Raw genomic sequence first — 22,078 nt, forward strand, 5'->3', positions numbered from 1 at the left:
AAATAGTAATGCAAAAAAACTGAGTCTTTGTTACAAGTGACATTATTATTATATTATAGTTTAAATAACAAAAACAAATACTGATGAGTATCTATAGAATAAAAAAAAATATAACATTCCATTTTGGATATAAATCAAGTTATTAGTTATATATCAAGAGGTCTAAAGTTATGTATATTTAAATATTATAAAAATAATAAATAAAAACCAATAGATATTATATCAAATATACTTAATTATAATTGCAATTTTTTTTAATATATTATATAAAATAAAATAAAAATTATTAAAATTTATAGAAGGTGTGGCTTTAAATGAGTATTTATTAGGTTTATATAATTCTTTTAAATTTTTTGGAAAGAATTCATCAAAATTGACATCTTAATTCAAATAAAAATAGTTAGATACACATTATTTTTTACAATCAAATGTTTAAGCATTCAGTTGATATTATGGTATTAAGAATTATTGTAAGTCAAATATAAAATTAGTAAGGAGCTTATATATATATATATATATATATATATATATATATGTAAATATATGTATGTAGGTGTAATTTAATAATTTGATGTCTCTTAATTACTATTTTTTGCTTACTTGAAAATATTTGTTGGAATGGAGGTCATTCCTTGATGGACATGATTTCAAATAAATTATAAAATCTTATATAATTCATAAATTTTCTGTCCTCTGGTGGTAATTTAAGCAAGGTATATTTATGTGTGTATATACATATGTATATATATATATATATATATATATATATATTTATCATTTTCAAATAACACTCAATTATAAAATTTATATAATATATTATAAAATTAAACTTTAAAAAAATTCTCATCTCTTATAACTATTTTATTAATATATTGTATCAAAAATTAAAACTTTTAGAAGTACTTAAAAAGTTCTTTTTGTTCAAATATGAAATGTGAAAGATAAAAGTAGTAATATTTAGTATATATTTTTTTAAAATAAAGAGGATTTTTTTGAATAGTTATATAATTCATCTTACAAGAAAAAATCCTATACAAGTAATAATAAAGATATTTGGCACATGTAAAAATATATATATATATATATATATATATATAGTTTTTATGTCATGTATAACAAAATTTTATATTATCAATAATATGTATCATTGATTACAAATTTTATAATAAGTTTTACATGGTTATTAACAATAAATTATTTTAATCAATTATATCTAATTAAAAACATCACATGAGAATTATTAATGATTTTTTGTCATGTAGTTTATTGAAAAAAGAACACTATAAGCATAACACAAATAAGTAGAAATCAACAAGGTTGCAAATAAGAGAAGTGTGGAATGAGATGGTTCTCTCTTCCAACTCTCGTTACTTATAGGTGGTTGTTGCTGCCCTAAAAGGACTTCTTCCACCATTTCACTTTTACACATATGCTCCTTGGATCCTTTGGCTCATACCATGAGGGTATCCAAGGATCCTAGGATCCTATGGCATCTTACATACCACGAGGGTATCCTATGCTATATACTAATTACTCTTACCTAGTTCTTTGGATATTCCCTAGGACACACTTTATCCTCTTGACTTTGACTCTTTGTCCTTGACCGCATCCCATGTCCATAGGATGCTTTTTCTATATGCCAAGAGTCAAGCCTTTGACCATTAGCAACTTACCTAAGGTAATATCCTTTATGAGGTAACTTATTCTACTTTAACTATTATCTATTCATCTTTATCTTTTACCTCAATACTCCCACTTTGCTAATTGTCAAAGCCCTTTAAAATTTAATGCCTTTGTCAACATATGATGTCTATCTTTGACCAATGCCTTTGTTAACAAATCAGCAAGCATATCTTTTGTTGCACAATACTTCAAGTCAATCACTCCCATTTCAATCTTCTCTCTTATAAAGTGATGTTGAATGTCAATGTACTTGGTTCTTGAATGATGCTTTGGATTCTTTGCAAAAGCAAGGCATCCTTGATTGTCACAATTCAATGGAGTTGCTTCCAATTATACAAGTCCAATGTCCTCCAAAACTTGCCTTAACCATGTTGCTTCTATTGCACCCTGGCTTCCTGCCATATACTCCGCCTCCATTGTGGACCTTGCAATTGTGGGTTGCCTCTTGCAATTCCATGAAATTGCTCCCACTCCAACAAAGAATACATAGCCCGTTGTTGACTGCCTATCATTTGCATCTCCAGCCCAATCTGCATCACAATAACCATGCAAAGCAATACTTTCACCTCCAAGGCACAATTTCAAGTCCAAAGTACCTTTCAAGTACCTCATGATCCTCTTAATGGTTGCCCAATGAATTGGTCCTGCTTTTGATATGTGTTGACTTAAGACACTCATCGCATAAGCAAGATCCACCCTTATGCCAACCATTGCATACATGAGTGACCCAACTGCTGCCTTGTATGGAACACCTTGCATTTGGCCTTCAACTTGTGCAAACTCTTCATCCATGAGCTTCATCAACTTCAAATTAGACTCCAAAGGTGTTCCAATAGGCTTGCAATCTTCCATGTTGAATCGTTTCAACACTCCTTCAATATACTTCCTTTGGCTCATTGTGATGGTCTTGTTAGCACGATCTCTTGCAAATTCTACTCCTAAGGAATAGTGAAGCTCTCCCAAATCACTCATTTCATATTCCTTTTCTAACTTTGCCTTCAACCAATCTATCATCTTTAAAGTATTGGTTAAGATGATTAAATCATCTACATAAAGGATAACAATCATCAAGAACTCTTTTGATTGTATCACATACATAGAATAGTCAGCCTCACTTCTTTGGAATCCCTCATTAACAAAGAATGTGTCAATTCTTTGATACCATGCCTTTGGAGATTGCTTGAGTCTATACAAGGATTTCTCCAACTTACAAACAAGGTGTTGTTTGTCTTCTTCTACAAATCCTTGAGGTTGATCCATGTAGATGTCTTCTTCCAACTCTCCATTTAAGAAAGCCATCTTCACATCCATTTGATGCATCTCCAAGTCCATTGCTGCCCCAATTGCCACAATGGTTCTAATGGTGGTGAACATAGCCACGGGAGCAAATGTCTCATTGAAATCAACACCAGCAACTTGTGAGTATCCTTTGGCAACTAGCCTTGCCTTATATCTCTCAATATCACCCATTGCATCCCTCTTGGTTTTAAACACCCACTTACAATTAATTGAAGATCGATTTGGTGGAAGTTGAATCAATTCCCATGTTCCATTGCTCATGAGAGATTTGTACTCTTCTTCCATAGCCTCCTCCCACTTCAACGCATTCGTAGACTTTAAGCATCACATATATTCAATGGATCATCAAGGAGTGCAACATTGGCATGTTCTTCACTTACTTGAGGAAAGATGTGGTCCTTCCACCATTCACCACGTTGTTTTCTTTCTCTTGTAGGATATCTCCTATCATTTGAAGAAGATTCACCTTGATGCTCTCCAACCTTCTTTTCTTTTGAACCTTGTCTCTTCTCACTCAAAGGTTGGTATTCTTCATCATCATCATCATCTTCAACTTCTTCATTGTTTGTCATCCCAATTGTATACACTTTCTTCTTCTTCTTCTTCTTCTTCATCTTCTTTGGTTCTTCATGTTGATTCAAATCTCCACTATCTTCATTGTCTTCATCTTCTTCTTCTTCTTTCGTTGCTGAAATTGAAGATGTGTCCACAAACACACCATTACTCCCACTTGGACACATCTCTAAGTGCTCACAAGCACTTTTATGCTCCATAAATTTAACATCACGACTTTTGATGATCTTCTTGGTATCCAAACACATTAGCCTATATGCCTTGGTATCTTCACAATATCCAAGAAACATACATTTTGTACCTTTTTCATCAAATTTGGACCGCATAAAATCTGGTACCTTTGCATAAGCAATGCATCCAAAAGTCCTCATGTGTGAAATATAAGGTTTCTTCCCACTCCAAGCTTCTTGTGGACTCATTGATGTAAGTGCATTTGTAGGACACCTATTCCTTGTATACACTGCATTTACCACAGCTTCCGCTCAAAATTCATGCCCAAGGTTTTGAGCATGAATCATACTCCTTGCCATCTCCACAATAGTTCGATTTGCTCTTTCAGTAACTCCATTTTGTTGTGGAGTATAGGGAGTGGAAGTTTGTCTTGCAATACTATGAATCTTCAAATACTCATCAAAATCCTTTGACAAATACTCACCTCCATTGTCTGTACATAACATCTTGATCTTGCACTCACATTGCTTCTCCACAAATGCCTTAAATTCCTTAAACTTTGAAAAGCATTCACTCTTGGATTTAAGGATGAAAATCCACACCTTCCTTGAAAAGTCATCAATAAATGTAACAAAGTACCTTGATCCTGCCATTGATGGTGTCCTCATAGGTCCACAAACATCAGAATGCACAATCTCTAACAATTTGGTTGCACATTGTCATATGCCGTGATTTGCTATCTGGGAATACACTGGGTATCTAGCTGTAGAGAGTGTACCTTAAAACTTTATATGATTCTTTTCTTGGCTTTCAAAACTCCTTTATTTTTGTATAAAACTCCAAATATAACAAAATCCCTTCAAAACATATTTTTCCAGCAAAGGATTTTCTCGCCTGGAACTTTAAAAAATCATAACTATTGATCTAACCGTTCAGTTTGTTTCAAATTTATAAGACAGGTAGAATTTATCCTTAACTTTTTCCACAAAAAAAAACCAACCGCAAATTCACTCCCGATCTTCTGGCATCTAAGAAACCCTAGCAGACACTCCAAACCCTAATTTACAAAACTATTTTCCATATTTCTCAAAAACCCAAACTCCAAATATCATAAAACTTATGCACAAAGTTTACTAACATGAAATTACACATTTCTTGAAATTTTGAGCCAAAATCTCACAAAATTGCTCAAGATATAGCTCAAGGGACAAACAGTAGTAAATCGGTTTACTTACTATCCTTAGATTGCATGTGCTGACTTCAAAATCCAATAACTCCTTCACTCCAACTTGGAATCCAATAAGCAGTATGCAAAAAGTATAGCCGCAAAAGTTTTCTCTCTAGTCGCGGTCGCCGATCCTCAATTGCCATCCGTACGCGTGCGTTATGCCCAAAAGAGTGACAGTAGGTCCAAAACTAACACCTTAACTTTGAGCGCCTATAACTTCTTCATAAAAACCCCAAATGACACAAAACTCGCACCAAAACCTTAATCAAAAACCTAAACCTTCTGACCTTAGCCTTCAAAGTTCGAATGGCCTCGAGAAACTAACCCTAATCCCTAATATGGCCTCGGGCAGCCTCCTCAAAGCCCATTGGTCATGATTTTTGACCAATAGGAATGGAAATTTTTATTTTTCATCTCCATTCATCTATATTGGTGCCCTAATTCCTCTCTTTGCTACCAAAATCCTTCTTCAATCCTTTTTCTTATAAGATTTACATAATGTATGCTCTAAACACCAAATAAAAGAACCAAAATAAAATTTTAAATGTCACCAATGTCTAACAAAGGTGACTCTAAATATTTAGAAGTTACTATCAACCAAAACCAATCTTAAAAACCACTATCAAAAGAAGATTAAAGTTATACAAATTCTATAGTAATCTTTTTAAACAACCTCTTTTCAAAGTAATAATCAAATTATATTCTACAACCAACTAAAATCTACTAACATGGCTCTTACCATGTTACTTAATAAATTATATATTAAGTACATAATTACATTATTTTCATCTAGTAGCCGAACCACAACAGGACAACGTGTTGCAACTCCACTTGGAAATGAAGCTCTTTGTTGTTTGCCTTGAATACAACCTTCACAAGTAAGATTTGTGCATGATTGACCAAGATCTAAGCCACTAACCATGGATTGGAGCTCCTTCATACTTTTGGCATTCAAATGACCAAGGCGTCGATGCCAAATGTCAAACTTGTCTTGATCTTGTGAAAATTCAGCAAATGCCGCCACTTCAACTCCATTCACCTTCTTACAATTGATGAAGTAGAGATTGCAATCTCTAAAGCCTTTCAAAAGATTATCTCCATCCATTGTCTTCAAAAAGCATCCATTCATATCAACTTGCACCTTACAACCATGAGAAACAAGTTTACTCACCGAAAGAAGGTTCTTCTTCATTTTTGGCACATGTAACACTTCTTTCAATCTGATCTTCTTCATTTGATTCTTCACAATAATCTCCACCACAATAGAGCCAATTCCAATGGCTTGCACCATGCCATTTTTTTTAACCATACTTTTGTTGTTGGAATAGTCTCATAAGTGTCAAATGAACACTTGTATGGAGTCATGTGCTTGGTAGCACCCGAATCAATGATCCATTTGGACATGGCAGCCATAGACGTGCCTTCACTTGCCATGAATGCATAATCATCTCCACCAACTTCATCACATGCATTGTTAGCATTTTTTCTATCTCCTTTCTTGGCCTTGTAGCAATTTCGTGCAAAATGACCCGATTTTCCACAATTGAAGCAAGTTCTTGCATTGCTTCTCACATTGTCACGTTGGTTGGAATAGGTACCTTTGCCTTGTCTTGAGAAGAGAGCTGAATCTTCACTTTGATGCTCCTTCTCTTTCCTTTTAATTATTTCATGTGCAAGTCTTGATATCACATAGTCCATTGTAAGCTCCTTCAACCTCAAAGACTCCAATGCCACAATGAGGTAGTTGTAGGACTCGGGAAGACTCATGAGTAGAGTCATGACAATGTCACCATCCTCTAAAGACTTGTCAACAATTGCTAGTTGATTTGCAAGGGCCTTTACCTTATTAACATGTGCCATGAGGTCTTCACCTTCTTCCATCTTAGAAGTGAAGAATTTCCTTCTTGTGAAGAGGATGTTGGATAAGTTCTTGCTCTCATATATGTTGCAAAGTGTCTTTCATGCTTCCGCTGGTCCTTTGCAATGGATAATGTGAGAAAAGTTGGCTTCATCCAAATTAGTGGCAATCATGCCAAAAGCCTTCTTTTCACGTCTTTTGAAGTCCTTGTGGTCCTTAGGGCTTGCATCTATGCTTGGAGGGTCTTCACTCTCATCTACAATATTCCAAAGGTCCAAAGATGCCAACAAAAGCTCCATTTTGACCTTCCAATGGTAGAAATTGTTGCCTCTAAACTTCTCAATCACTCTCAAACCTTCACCCTCACTAGAAGCCATGTCTAAGGAGGATTGTATCAAAAAATATTGAGAAAATGAGTCTCTAAAAGCTTAAAATCACCAAACGAAGTTTGCACTGGCAGAATCTCAGAATGCCCTGTTATGAACAAAAGAGTAGTATTTTTTCACTGAAAACACTTTCAACTCAACTTGTGAAGCTTTCTACAAATAATTGCACCCTCATGGAACTCACAATCACTCGTCTTAATCACTTTCTCATCAAAACACTCAAGAATAATGAAGAAATTTCACCAACTCAAAAGACACTATCAAGGTCTTTCTACAAAGTCTTAACCTCACAAAGCAAGGATATAAGAACCCACAAAGCAATGTTAGAGATGTACAAGCTTAATACCAATAGCCTCCTTATACCAACAAACCTAACATCAACAAATACCATAAGATCTAATCCACACAAAAGCAACAAAGAGAAAACGACTTCAACTTACTTGAATAACACAACAAAGAGTGTGTGGGCCCATAACCTATTGAGAAAAGAACACTGTAAGCATAACACAAGTAAGTAGAAATCAGCAAGGTTGCACATAAGAGAAGTGTAGAATGAGATGGTTCTCTCTTCCAACTCTCGTTACTTATAGATAGTGGTTGCTGCCCTAAAAGGACTTCTTCCACCATTTGACTTTTACACATATGCTCCTTGGATCCTTTGGCTCATACCATGAGGATATCCAAGGATCCTAGGATTCTATGACATCTTACATACCACGAGGGTATCCTATGCCATATACTAATTACTTTTACCTAGTTCTTTGGATATTCCCTAGGACACACTTTATCCTCTTGACTTTGACTCTTTGTCCTTGACCGCATCCTATGTCCATAGGATGCTTTTTCTATATGCCAAGAGTCAAGCCTTTGACCATTAGCAACTTACCTAAGGTAATATCCTTTATGAGGTAACTTATTCTACTTTAACTATTATCTATTCATCTTTATCTTTTACCTCAACATAGTTGATACAGAAACAAATATATGGTTTTTTTGTTATATAGTACTAAAAAGGCATACCATCTTATTTGAATAGATTTTCTTTATTGATGTACATAGATTCCATCAATTCTTTGTAATCAAATATATCTATGTTGATTGAAGACAAAAAGTTAAAATATATTTTTTTAAAATTGAATTACCTGAATTCAATTGAAGTTGGACAAAATATAACTTTGTTTTACAAAAGTTTTGTATAAAAGAAAAGCATGTATATATCAATTTAATCACAAGTTTATTTTTAATGTTCAAAAAATCATATAAATTTATATAAAAATTAATTAGGATATGTTTAAAAATTAAGTTGCATCAATTTTGTACCTATTTCTTATGTATTTCAATAAATCAGGTATCAAGCTTTAAGCTCTAAATTTTGTTATCTTATAACCGATATTGTTTTCACAATTTTTATGTATAGATATGCTCTTATCGAGGGCCATTAGTATTTGTGCTATCATTTTTGAAAACTAAAATTTAACAATCAGATTTTAATTTCACAATTCAAAATACAATTACTTTCAATTTAAACTTTTTCATGACAATGATGCTGTCAATTGTCTATAAAATAATAAAAAAAAATAGAGTCGATGAATTCTGGACTACCATAGTTTTAAATAAACATCTGTTAGAAGAAATATGACACATTTACATATGAATGGCCGTTGATGGCAACAAGAAATCATGTTATTCTATACTCAAAGCTAAGTTTTACAAAATCTTTTAAAAAAATTAAAAAAAAGGAAAAAAAAAAAAAATTATGCCCATAAATATATACAACCGATTTTTTTTTTGTAAAACAAATCATAATATCTTCTAAGATTTAATTCTTATTGAGGAGTCTTCTTGCATACTAACGTGCAAATAAAAAAAAGAAAAAAAAGAAGAAGAGGAAGTTAAAATCACATTTTCAAAGAAGTTCCATATTTATTTATTTTAATTAATTCATTAAAATTTTTAGGTGTATACAAAACATAAAAAAAAAATATATATATATATATATATATATTATAAATATTCTTTTGAGGTACTTGTTTAATGTCAACACATCGTAAATCAAGCCTTTGGTTGATTTTATCACATGTACGTATGAAGAAGAAAGGCGAAAGGTAGAAGAAAAGGGAGGGAAACGAAAGTGGAGTCCGACTTTTGACCTTTTCAAACAAGAGCGACGAGGCGCTCGCAACGAGCAACCGCACTTGCGCGACAGAGCAGACGGAGACGAAGCCTAGCCTATTTGTCGTCGAGCTCTCCGCCAGGATCCACGAGACTGTTGTTGTTTCTTAGTGTAGTCTGAGGAGTATTGTGACTTCGTGCGTTCGGATTCGATGTTTTGAATCGCCGACACGGATACCGAAGTTTGCAGAACAGACGGCATTCGAAACAGTGCGGAGAGCAGGGAGCTCTGGAAAATTAGGGTTGCAGGTGTTGTAGTAGTTCAGAGAAGGGGATGAGCAAAGGGAGCATGTAGAAAGAGCTGACGGGCCTCATGGTAGCGTGGTGGTGCTTGTGCTGTGTGTGTGGTATGTGTGGTGGAAAGCGAGGGCTGTGGAGCTGATGCATTTTCAGGGGAGGTTGTGAGACTGGCATGAATCTTAATGGTGTGTGGAATGCGGTGGTGTTGGAAGTCAGTGTGGAGATCAAGGAACACGTCGAAAGAAGAGGTTAGGCTTTTAGGTGGCTGAGTAATGGCACAGGGGACATCGCTGCTGGCAGCGTGCGGTGGCGAAACAGTAAAGTTGTTTGACGTGTCTATTGAGACAGGGGACCCCTGCACGTTCCAGTATACTCCTTCCCCGGGTTATCAAGTTAATTGCGCGCGATGGAATCATACCAGTAAGTTTGATACAGCTACAGCTCTAGGCGTGTCAAAGGATCTTAGTTTGCGCGTGAATCAAGTAGTTCAAGTTCGTGTGCAGATTGGCAATTCGCTTTTCGGATGAATCAAGGGACTGATGAGTTTAATTTTAGACTTGAAGAACTTGCCACAGAAATGAGGCCGTCGCGGCAGTTAGGTTCCTCCTGTGTCTACAAGCTTGTTGTTTGGAGCTTGCAAGAATACTGATGCATTTGCTATGTCGTGATAGAGCTCTTTCTCACTTTACTCAGAGTTAGTTCTGTGGTAAAATTCTGTGTGTATGCAAGAAGGGTTTAAGCTATTGAGTAAGTATTGCCCTGCAATGCGATTCTTGGCATACCCCTCTCTCTCTCCCCCCCTCCCTCAATATATATATATATATATATATATATATTATAACGTAGAGCTGAGGGTACGCTGTACTTTGTAGTTTCAGGAACAAGCTAGGTCGCATAGATTCGTCGTGCACTTAAGTTGAAATGACTCTTGCTCAATGTGTTAGGGTCTTTAGTGTCAGTTAGCTCAGCACATTGCCAGAAATAGTGTGCGATACTCCGAAGAAAATTGGAAATTCGTAAAGTGTGGATATACTTGGATTAGAATTCGAAGGTCACTGATACTGGAGTTTATTCTTTTGGTGGAAATCAAATATGTTTATTTGTCTTATGGCCTGTTTGTTTTATTATGCTATGTCGAGCTTAGGCTTCTTCCATTATCGTGACACTGAGCATGGAACAATGCACAAGAAGTAGGGACTTACTCAAATTTTCCTCAAGTTGCAGTTTAATTCCCGTTCCATGTGAAGCTTGAACTCATTTGTTCAAACGCATTGCATGACGTTAGACTCGCCCCGTATACTAATCATATCATGAATTGCTCGCCAAAAAAGTGGATTATCTAGACGGTAGATTTGAACGATAACATGACACTGATATGCCAAAGGACACATTGATTCATCATGGAAGTAGAGCTCTAAGTATCTGTTCTGCAGATTTGGTGGTTGCAAGTGCTGGAGAAGACTGCAAGATCTCGCTATGGATGAAGAATGGTCAATCACTAGGTGTTTTGCCACAACCTGGGGGAGAACCTGATGTCAATATTGATGTAAGCACTTAAGTCATTGTTCCCTCCTGTTCTGTTTCCACGGGATGTGAACAGAGGCATTGACATTTGATATCTCTGTGGTCTTTGAGACTCCGTGAGAGTTTCCTTGTGGCATAGAGTGAATTGACTGGGAGAGGCCATCTTGAGAGTTAATTGCTCTTGTTCATGTTGCAGGAGTCTATATTGGGAATATGTTTCAGCAGTAAAGGTTCCCGGTACCTTGGCTCTGGTGGAACTGGAAAGGTTGTCCGTGTATGGGATCTACAAAGGAGGAGATGTATTAAGTGGTTGAAAGGCCATACCGATACCATCACTGGTGTCATGTACAACTGTAGGGATGAACACTTGGCTTCTATTAGCATGAAAGGTGATTTGATCATCCACAGCCTTGCATCAGGAACCAGGGCAGCTGAGCTCAAAGACCCTCACAATCAGGTATGAACGACTTCTAGTTACCTCTACTTTGTGTCTTTGTGTATGATTTGAGGGTCCATCCTAATGACATTATGTCACTTTCAATGGAGCAGGTTCTCAGAGTTATGGAGTACTCCCGATTGAGTAGGCATCTTCTGCTGACTGCCGGTGATGATGGAACTGTCCATTTATGGGATACCACTTCACGTAGTCCCAAGGCAGGTCAATTTCTGTTTATTTCTCTTTACCCCTTCATTCGAAGTTGAGGTTTAAGAACTTTTTGTGGGCATTGGAGCTATTGCATCAAACCTAGAATGAAAAGCATTTTTGTTCTAGGAACTTTTTTCCTCATTCGTGAGTTCGAATTTATGTTGTACTGAGCATGTCAAGGTCAATTTTTCAACATTGATTTGTTGTCGCTGCAGTTATCTTGGCTTAAGCAGCATTCAGCACCTACCACAGGGCTTTGCTTCTCACCGACGTCTGACAAGGTCTGATTTTGTAACTCCTGTGTGCTACTGTAGGTATCCAGTATGAGTTAAAAGTTTGGTTGTGATGTAAATACAGACTTTGTTTTCGCTTCATTCGTGGTCGATTTGAACTTGTTATCAGAAGTTAGGTAATATAAAATGCTCATGGGCAATATTTTCTAATATTTTATGTATCATGCGTTGTCAGATGATTGTAAGTGCTGGGCTGGACAAGAAGTTGTATATATATGATCCTGGTGTAAGGAAGCCTGTTTATTGTGTACCATATGAGGCTCCCTTTGCATCACTGGCTTTTAGGGATGATGGCAACACCCTCGCAGCGGGTACCAATAGTGGCCGGGTTGTTTTTTATGATGTGCGTGGTCGACCCCAGCCCTTCACAATCCTGCGAGCTTACAGTGCTTCTGAGGTGAGGAGATGTCATCCTCATTCTAACTCGAACTAACATAAAGCTGGCTTAATTCTTGGGAAGAGGTTTGGGTGCTTGTCTCAAGATGTAGCTAAGCTTTTCTTCGAGACCCGCGGAGGGCAGAGAGGACATTTGCATCATGAGCGTGCACATTGTCTTCTCTACTTCACGGAATGATTTTTTCATTATTTTACGATACTCATCGCACACGAATTAATAATATCATTATTTCCCTCTTTCATCTCTCAGTTCTTACTGTTTTCTTTCGAAGATTTTAGCCTGCAGCTACCCAATTATTTATTTATTTATTTATTTCTTTTTAAAATTTCTCTATTATTTTTGTGCTTAGTAATTGTGTACCTTAAATCTTTCATATGTGCAGGCTGTAATAAGCTTGAGTTGGCAGCGGTCTAATCCAACAACGGTCAAAGATACAAGACCCGGAGAGTTTGCTCTTTTAGGTACTAGCAATGAAGAATCAGTGATAATGCCAGATCCTCTTCCTGCTGGCACTAGAGGGCGGGTAACAACAGCTGCCCCACCCACTAAAACTAGCAACCGTACAAGTCCATTTTCGAACCAGGAACCTCCTATTACTGGTGGGTCCTCAGGGCCTCCAAGGCCAAAGTCAGCGGGAGGAGACGTCACACCTTACTCTTCCTTGCGTACTTTAGGACAAGGTCCAATCTCTAGACTTCAAACCCCTCGGGCGAATCCATTCAACTCTGGAAAGGATGACATGGAGGTTTTTTCGCCTCTTGTTGACGTACAACCCATTACACCATCAGTTGCAGGTTATTGGGATGGAGACGTTGCTGGAGACGAGTTCAATAGGGAAACATCAGCTCTCGGGGGTGACAGTAGGAGAACAAGTTGGGGAACTCCCTCAGTTCGTCAGTTTCCTAGTATGGAGAATGTGAAAGAGGATGTACGGGAGTCACGAGATTCAAATGTTTCACGCAGGTCTTCGATAGGAACTCGACAAGTGAGTCCTATTGTCGTCGAATCTGTCTAGCGTTTTCCACCGGAACTGCCAGCATGGCTGATACCCAAGTTAATTTTTGAAATTTTGATGAGTATGTTGGTTTTATGTCTCTTCTGTCTTCTAGAATGTTTTCTTCCAATTTGAATCGTTTTTTTGGTGAATGTTTGGTGCTTGAGATAGTTTTGTAAATCAAATCAACAACATGTTTTCCTTTCATTGCATTGCGCGTGTCTTTTTTTATGGTACATTGTTAGTAGCTAATAATTGTTTGCATAAAGTTTTGTTTTGTTATTTGATTTTCAATTTTCAATTTTATGCAGGTGGGTACCTTTTTGGTATATTAATTTTGTGACTGAATGACAGGAAGATTTACATGGAAGATCGTCGTTTGGGTCTCCTGTAGTAGTGACTTCTCCAGGAATATCCTCTAAGTCGGATCGATCTCCTTCTATAACACCTCCTGAAGCGTGGGGTGGCGAGGCTTTGGAAAGAGGTGGCTCAAGGCAGCCCACTATGTCCAGGTTAGACATTACAATTCCCTTCTGGTGAACAGCATGCTTGTATAAGCTTCTTCAGGGTTCGTGTTTTAGGATGTTGTGAACTTGATTTTTATAGGTGGTCAATGATGTGGTTCCTTTCTCTCTGCAATGTGCTAATACTTGCGTTGGATTCTTGTTATCAATTTAATGTATCACTTGCTGGTCCTCGTGTGGTATCTCTTCGCGGGTGTTCGTTTGCGTCTCTGTCTATACGAATTCCTTATTTTCCTGAAAGTTGTGTTATGCCGAATTGGGTGGTTGACAAAAGATTATGTGATGTGTTGGTTGTGCTTGTTGCAGATTTGCTTCCACAACAGGTCTTCCGTCCTCTCGATTTGATTCACTGGCTGCTTCTGCAGATAAAAAGCACTCGTCTTCTACCAAGGGTGATATCTCATCGCTTAGATCTTTAGATCCAAATCCATCTTCCCCTTTAACAAATGGTGTGAACCATACGCCAGCAAGTGATTTTGAAGCAGCAACCATAGCTGCAAACAGAAAACTGTTGTCTTATGAGGCACGGGACCTTAACTCAAACTTTACTCGATCTCTTCCTGGATCACTTCCTGGGTCGGCTGAGGATGCAGGATCACCAGGGAAGCATAGAAAGTCAGCGTTGGATAGAGGAGAAGAAAAGGGTGGGGTTCCTGGAAGTTCTGATGGAAAAAAAGACATTGGGAATATTTATACGTTAAGACCGGATGCTGCCGCTGCCATAGTGGCAACTCCACCTTCATTAAACGTATATTTTTTTTCTAGCTCAGTTGTATCGCAGTGCAATTCAATTCAGTTCAATTTTCTTTTTAAAGTTTACTTTGCGTTGAAGTAAAGTTTTTTAAAAAAATTGATTTGTTAATGAAAATTTAACTAATGTGAAGTTGCTAATTCGTATGCTCGGTACAATGTTTTATGCCTTTGGCAGGGCCTTGCTCAAGGGAGCGTGCAAAGAGCTCAAATACTACTCGAACAGCAGCAACAGCAGCAAGGGGTGGGAACTACTGGTTTCGCCCTGCAACTGGTGCAAAGGGGTCTAGAAGAGAGTCTTGGTGCCGTCCAACGATCTATTCACGAAGAGGTTCAAAATTTGCATTTGGAACTTCTTCGACAGTTCCATATCCAGCAGGTAATGTGTGAGGTATAGCCAGTCCAATGAATTGTTTTCACCTTTTTAAATAGTGTCAATCGAAATTAAATGCTTCTCTTGCCTTACTTCAGTGACATCGCTCTCCGTATAAATTCTTATGCTAGTCTCGTCTGGACAAGGGGTGTTCTACTGATCCGTTGAGACAAAATATTTTGTTCTTGTAGATGGAAATGGGTAGCATGATGGATACATTTCAAGCAAAGCAAGCAGAGCTAGCGGAAGAGATCAAGGCTCTCCGTAGAGAAAATCAACAACTGCGAGATCTTTATTAACGGTAGATTACATGGCACAACTTAACTATTAACAACTAGCGAGCTTTGAGGTTTGGGAATCTTTAGGGTTGTTTCAAACCTCGTGTAACCTTCACGGTATGAATGTATAGAAGAGGCGTTGCCATTGTATACATTATGTTAGCGTAATTTTCCCAACAGAAATGCGATTAGTTGGTTGAATTGGATGTATACAAATTGTCTAGATCACAACAAGATTTTGAGATTAGAGAGTGGGAACTCCCGTGTAGAGACTGAGTTGATGGAGAAACTAATGAATGTGAGATTGTGAAGATGTTTTGGTTTATTAATGTTTTTATGTGAATTGCTTACATTAGTTTTGCAGAGAAGTTATGTGTATTATGAAAATTGCTCACGTCTATGAAATGATTGATATGGGAGTAATTGTTTGTTGAGAGAAAATTGCACGCAAGAAAAGTTCGATTGGTTCTATGGCCATTTGACAGTATTATATATGTTTTACTTAACTGAGTTATGGTTATCTACAGTTAAGAAATAGGTGCATGTAGATATTTAAATAAGAATTGCATTTAGTACATTTGTAACTCTAAATTCCCAGAACATGCACAACAGTCTTACAATTGATATGGTGGATAGAATATTCAACAAATTTAGAACTTTATTATAATAGCGTAATGTACTGTAGTGCCAAACTAGTGTTCATGCTTGTATGTACAGAATGGAGCAGATTTCACCACAAATTGAAGCGCTGCAAAAATGGGGAAGACATCGCACAATTCGGTAGCCACGAGTGGAAGTGACGAGACTAGGTAGAGAGCAGCAACCGAGTACAGCATGAGAGGCCCACTACACGGCGGTAGCAGCTGGAGTGCCATACTTGGGATCGTTGACAGCCCTCTGGCCCGGAGCGTTGGCATAGCCTTCCCTGGTAACCCTTCCGGCGTACAGAGCCAGCAAGTAAAGCAGCTCGGTCAAGGAGAGAATGATCATGAAGGCCTCCACAGTTTTCTGTGATTCATACAGAGACCAGAAGAGACATTAGAGAATACTCGCATCAAGTTTCGAGAACGACTTTACAGCTCAGTAAGGATGCTGTGATCTAGGTTTCATTTACCAGTTCTAAATACAGCGAAGAAATGAGGTTATTTGATCAGTCTATTGAATGAAACAGGACTTGACCGGTATGGATAAGGAGTTGTGTGTACCATTCTCTTGCTGCGTCCGTAGCGGGTGTGGATTTGCTTGCAGGCAAGACCCATGGCCAACAGAGTGAGCGTCCACGCGATTACGGCAGTGGCGGCTGCGGCAGCCAAGCTCTCAGTGCGCCAAATGCGAACATGGTGGAGCCCCGCCAACACGGAAGCGAGACCGGCCATGCACGCAATCAAGACGACGGGAATGAAGATGGGCGTCACCACGTTGCCTGCATCAAAAGATCAGTTAGCAAACCCGCCGTTACGGCATTCGCTACTCGTCATGTGAATGGTGAAAGTTAGACTAATTGAAGAAACCTGCTTAGCTTACTGCTCAGACTCGACATCCATCAGATAGTTAGAGAACCTGATCAACTTTCCCTGCTCCGACTATAGCCACCTAATAACTCCATGTACTCACCGATGGGGAAATTGTTGGTGATGCCCTGGTTGGCGTCCAGATTACGGTTCAAGATAGAACCGGCTAGACAAGCAGCAATGAAGTACAGGCAGAAGTTGAGAATCATGAGTGGGAGAACCATCCCCTTGCTGATTCCAAACGCCATGGCTACGAACTTGCAGTTTCCGGAAGCCTCACACGAGTGCTGATACAAAAACCCTTCGGATGCGACGTCGCCTTAAACCTCAGATTCTCAACACCGGCGCATGAACTTATATAACTCTTTGAGAAACACAGTCCAATTTTTTCTGCGATGAAACCGCCTCGTTGCAGGCGAGGTATCAACTCGAAGCTAATCCCTTGCCGCCACCTTAGAGTGGAAAACTGTCATGTGTCACGCCCAAGGAGGTCGCGATCATTACGGCCCAATCCGCTCCAACGATGCATCCCATCTGTCGATCTCGCGAGCTCTCGCTTTCTGCGCGCTACTTTTCGGCTGCCTACACGCTATTTCATCGAATTACTTTGTCCGAGACAGCATGTGGCTGATGACTAGCAATGGATTCACCTGTCATACCCGAGTCCGACCTCTAATTTTGGAATCTTCCTGTTGGGTACGTGTACGATGCCGCTCGCAATCTGGCCCAGGTGGGGTAACTTGGATGAGTGAGAGGCTCAATCTATAAGAGAAGCCAGCTTCGGAGGTCCAGCCATGGCCCCTATTCCAACAATGACAAGTTCTGCCACCAAACACATGTTCACCCACAGCACCTCCTCTAGAACACCGAGCCCCTCATTCCTTCACACAGCAGTGAAGTCGATGCCAGTTGTCCTCGTCGTTTCATGCGTCAAGACATCTACGAAAGACACACGCGATGCGCTGGCAGAAACTGGGTGGAGAAGGAAACCCTGGCAGCTGACCAGCCAGACACAGGGGTGCTGATAAGGATTATCAAGATCAGCCTGCTGATGATTCACAGCTCGTGGGGTCTCAACGGAAGCATCTACAGCAACGTTGTGTGCTACTGCTGATGATGCTTCTCGACGATGCCAGCGAGAGAGAGAGGGGCCCTCCTCTTCCACCTTCAGCTGCTGATGCCGGCTTCGTCCACCGTCTTGAGATTCAGAACTAGGATTGAGCATACATTCCTCGGAGCTGGTTGATTCTCATGATCTTGTGAGCTTTGTTGAGATTGAAATTTGACGAAAAGCAAATCGTGCATGGAGTGGAAGGCTCCAGAAGAATCCAGAAGCACACGGCTGCAGCATTAAATATTGCTTTTTCTCCATAATACGTAGTCTATTTTTTCTTTTATTCTTTTTTTTAAATCCACATTAGCTTGATTGATTTCTATACTTAGATGAGTGAATTTGAAATAAGGTTTTAATTTATTCAACATTAGTATTCTAAGTTTGTTTTGGAAAAAATCAATTTGGAGGTGGTTTTAAAATATTATGGTATTTATATAATATAAATAATAAATATTAACAAAAATAATATTTATAATTAAAAAAACTTGTGAATACAATTTGATCTATTTGTCAAGGACATGAATCTCAAAGAAAAAAAATCTCAATATATTCTTGTATTATTCAAAAAGACTAAAATTACTTGAAGATGATATTATATTAAATTAGAATGGCTATTGCCAAAGATAAGAAGATTAGAAAGTCTTGAAATAAGACTAAGGACTAGAAAGGCATTGATAAGAATGAAGAAAGCTTTACTCTTCCTTCCATATATATCTTTAATTAGAAGTTATGTGGCAATATCATATAAGACCTCCAAAACGTGTGGACTTTATAAGATACTTATCTTAATTTATAAGACAAGCTTTTTATGTGTGTACCATATAGTTAGCTTATTTCACAATTTACCACTATATGATTAACTTATTAATCAAGTTTTTAACCTATCAATCAACTACAAACACATGTAAAATCAAAATAGCATCTATGAAGTTTTTACGAAGCTTCTCAAAAAAATATTATGAAATAAATATATTTTTACATATTTCTACTTAATCATATATATAAATATTAGAATAAATATGTATATCCATGATATTACCTTCCCTTCTAAGGACAAGTTCCATGAGTAGCAGTCATCATATGTTGAGAAAATCTAACATGTAAATTGTGTTTTTTATACACTTAGATCTTTGTTGTCTTTGAAGATGGTTGTTAAGTCTTCTCAACCATTGATAATGTCCCATATTAAGATAAGCAGACCACCCTATTATTTGATTATTATTGAGGCCCTTGTAATTCCCTTCAAATAAAACATTTGGAACATTGTGAGGATTTGTTCCTACCTTAAATAAAATCACCAAATATTGGAAGTCTCTTCTAAGGTCGTGATATTAAAGATGTTATATTTTACTATCTATTTGAGGAAGGACATATCATTCTTGAGGATCTTCATCTCAATTATGTCATCTTAAAGGTTGTAACAATCACAATGTCTTGTCCAATAAGTCAGCAAGTGATAGCTCTTGAGTTGAATTTGTTGGTTTTTAGTTATCCATCTTTTTAGCGTCACAAATATATATAAGTTATAAACAAGAGTAGAAAGTAGAATGCTATCTTTTTTGGATCTTGTTTCTTTTATAGTAAAGATTTTTTATTCTTCATCTTGGTTTTGATAGATGTACTTAATGAAAAGCTTCAATCTTTTTTATTGCATTTGCAAGTTTCTTTGTTGACTCCCATGTCCATTCATTCATATTATATTTTTGCCAATAAATAAGATATTTTAATCTATTTTGGCGTTGCCTTGAATCTAAGTCTTTTTTCATTTTAAATTCTTGATTATTATCTACTTTTATAAGAAGAAGCGATATTTGTCTTCTTCTCAAGATATTCATTGTCTTATATGACTCAATAAGAGACATATGAAATATATGATGGATCTTTATAGACTCAAGTAGATGTAATTAATAAAGAATAAGATTGAATTATTCACAAATATGAAAAGGTCTAAGCTTACAATAGTCCAACTTGTTACAATGACAAATAGTCTTAATATTATGACAAAGTAGTCATACCTTGTCACTTATGGTGAATTGTGGTTATTCTTTGCAATATGCACCTATATTGATCATTTATTGTTCTTGAGTTTCTTTTAAGTGCACCTCCATTGTTCAATTTAGCTCTAACAAACGATTTATCAAATCTTCTACTGTTGCATTATCAACTTTTAAAAAGTCAAAAGTATTAAGTTATGGATGATAACTATAATTGAAAAAAAAAATGTTTATTGAATAGAAGAATATACCAAATTATTATATGCAAAATTTTCCACTACCAAAATAATTTTTCAATCGACTTAATAACAGTTAATGGTATATCTCAAATATTGGTCCATAACTTGATTCATCTATTTTGTTTGCTATTATTTTAAGGATGAAAAGCCAAAGAAAGCTTTATATCCATCTTTAGAATTTTGAAAAGGATTTTCTAAAATTTGAATATAAATTGAGTCCTCTTATTCGATATAATATCTTAAAATAATCTATAATAGCAATAGATGTTGTCAAAAAAAAAAAAAAAAAAAAAACTGAGTTGTTTCTTTACTTGTGATACATTTTGTATATGGTACAAAATGTGCCATCTTAATAAAACGATCTATTATTATTAACATAGAATCATAGAAACTTGAGACTAGAAGATCTATAATAAAATCCATAGAAAGAAAAGACCATGGTTGTTTTGGAATAGGTAATGGTTGGAGAAGTCCATAAGGCCAATAATGAGGAATTTTTGAGCTTGAACAAATATCACATGATTGTATAAAGTCTTTAACTGCCTTCTATATTTGAAGCCACCAAAAATCTCTTGATATTAGCTCCAAAGTATTATTGTATCCAAAATATCCGACTGCTAGAAAGTCATGATAAGCTTAAAGAACATGTAATTGTGCTTTACTTTTTAGAATATTTAATCATCCTGCAGAATAGAATAGATTATTCTTAAACTTGAATCTAGAAGTATCTAAAAAATTAAAAGTATTATTCTTTATATTATAAATAAAAGATCAATGGACATACTTTATTAAATTTGCTTGATGAAAGTTGAATCAATAGTCAATGTTAATTTTATTGTTTAAAGATGAAAATGCTCTAGCTTCAAGATGATTATTCTTTGTTGATCAAAAGCTATGTCTTTTTCTTTTGGTGTAAAATAAAAATGTCTAAAAAAGGTGTGTGACAAACCTTGTTGTTTTTTAATGTCGGTGTAGAAAGAATTTGCCTTAAAAAAGTGCTAAGCTTTTAGCTGTTACTAATTGTTCAACCAAGTCTCAAGATAAAATAAAAAATACTAAGTCTATATCTAAAAAAATTCCTATAAAAAGAATTATATCAATACATAAGCCCAAAGTACCAAAGCTCATCCAAAATGTGATAAAAATATTCTAAAACCTTATATATCCTTAAGATAAAATCTTTTCAAATTTCAACAATTTGTATCTCATAGTTAGATTGTCCAAACAAACTAAAATTTCATATAAAGTACTGATTTACTTTCAAAAAATATTACAACAAATTTCAAGTACAAATTCATTATGGATCTTAAACTACTATAAAAATCCTAACAATAGTTTCAAATCCTTACTTACATACATCTATGTGCAATTTTCTTCATATCACACAAATGAAGTATTCAAATACCATAAAATTTTGATATATAGCTTTTTAACCTAATAACATATGTTTTTGGAAAATTTGAGCAAAAATTTGTTCAAAAATTCAAGATATGGCTCCAACCATTACTATCAAAAAAATAGCTCACTTATTATCTTGGAATTACATATACTATCTTCAATGCTCTATGACTCCTTTATATAGATTCCAAATGTAAAAATATTTTTGTTAAAAATATTGGTCTTGAAATCACCTTTGCAATTGTTTCTCTTGATTTCCAAAACCTACTGCAAAACTCCTTGTATTTTCAAAAGAATAATAGTATGTCTTAAAAAGACACCTTAACTTCAAATAGTTATAACTTCATCATTCTGATTCCAAATCCTCTAAAATTTGTGTACTAATTGTAATCCAAAACTTAAACCTTATAATCTTTGCTTTTGGTTCTTAAAT

General features: G+C 36.3%; 2 protein-coding genes across 2 annotated transcripts; one reads left to right on the forward strand and one right to left on the reverse strand.

Annotated features, from left to right (window-relative positions):
* Positions 1–9,445: 9,445 nt before the first annotated feature.
* Positions 9,446–15,757, forward strand: LOC112281374 (protein NEDD1). The gene is made up of 11 exons (XM_024517800.3): positions 9,446–10,030; positions 11,044–11,156; positions 11,331–11,591; positions 11,684–11,788; positions 11,996–12,061; positions 12,249–12,470; positions 12,853–13,455; positions 13,819–13,976; positions 14,295–14,736; positions 14,917–15,117; positions 15,303–15,757. The coding sequence occupies exons 1-11, from the start codon at positions 9,883–9,885 to the stop codon at positions 15,408–15,410; spliced, it is 2,427 nt and encodes an 808-aa protein (XP_024373568.1). The 5' UTR covers positions 9,446–9,882; the 3' UTR covers positions 15,411–15,757.
* A 272-nt stretch (positions 15,758–16,029) lies between these two features.
* LOC112281375 (membrane protein PM19L) lies at positions 16,030–17,217 on the reverse strand. Its single transcript, XM_024517801.3, has 3 exons — positions 17,004–17,217; positions 16,595–16,812; positions 16,030–16,397 (listed from the first exon to the last, which is right to left on the reverse strand). The coding sequence occupies exons 1-3, from the start codon at positions 17,146–17,148 to the stop codon at positions 16,236–16,238; spliced, it is 525 nt and encodes a 174-aa protein (XP_024373569.1). The 5' UTR covers positions 17,149–17,217; the 3' UTR covers positions 16,030–16,235.
* Between the last annotated feature and the right edge of the window lie 4,861 nt (positions 17,218–22,078).

Source organism: Physcomitrium patens, chromosome 4 (genome assembly GCF_059467195.1).
Source record: "Physcomitrium patens ecotype Gransden chromosome 4, ASM5946719v1, whole genome shotgun sequence".
In the NCBI taxonomy this organism is placed as follows: domain Eukaryota; kingdom Viridiplantae; phylum Streptophyta; class Bryopsida; order Funariales; family Funariaceae; genus Physcomitrium; species Physcomitrium patens.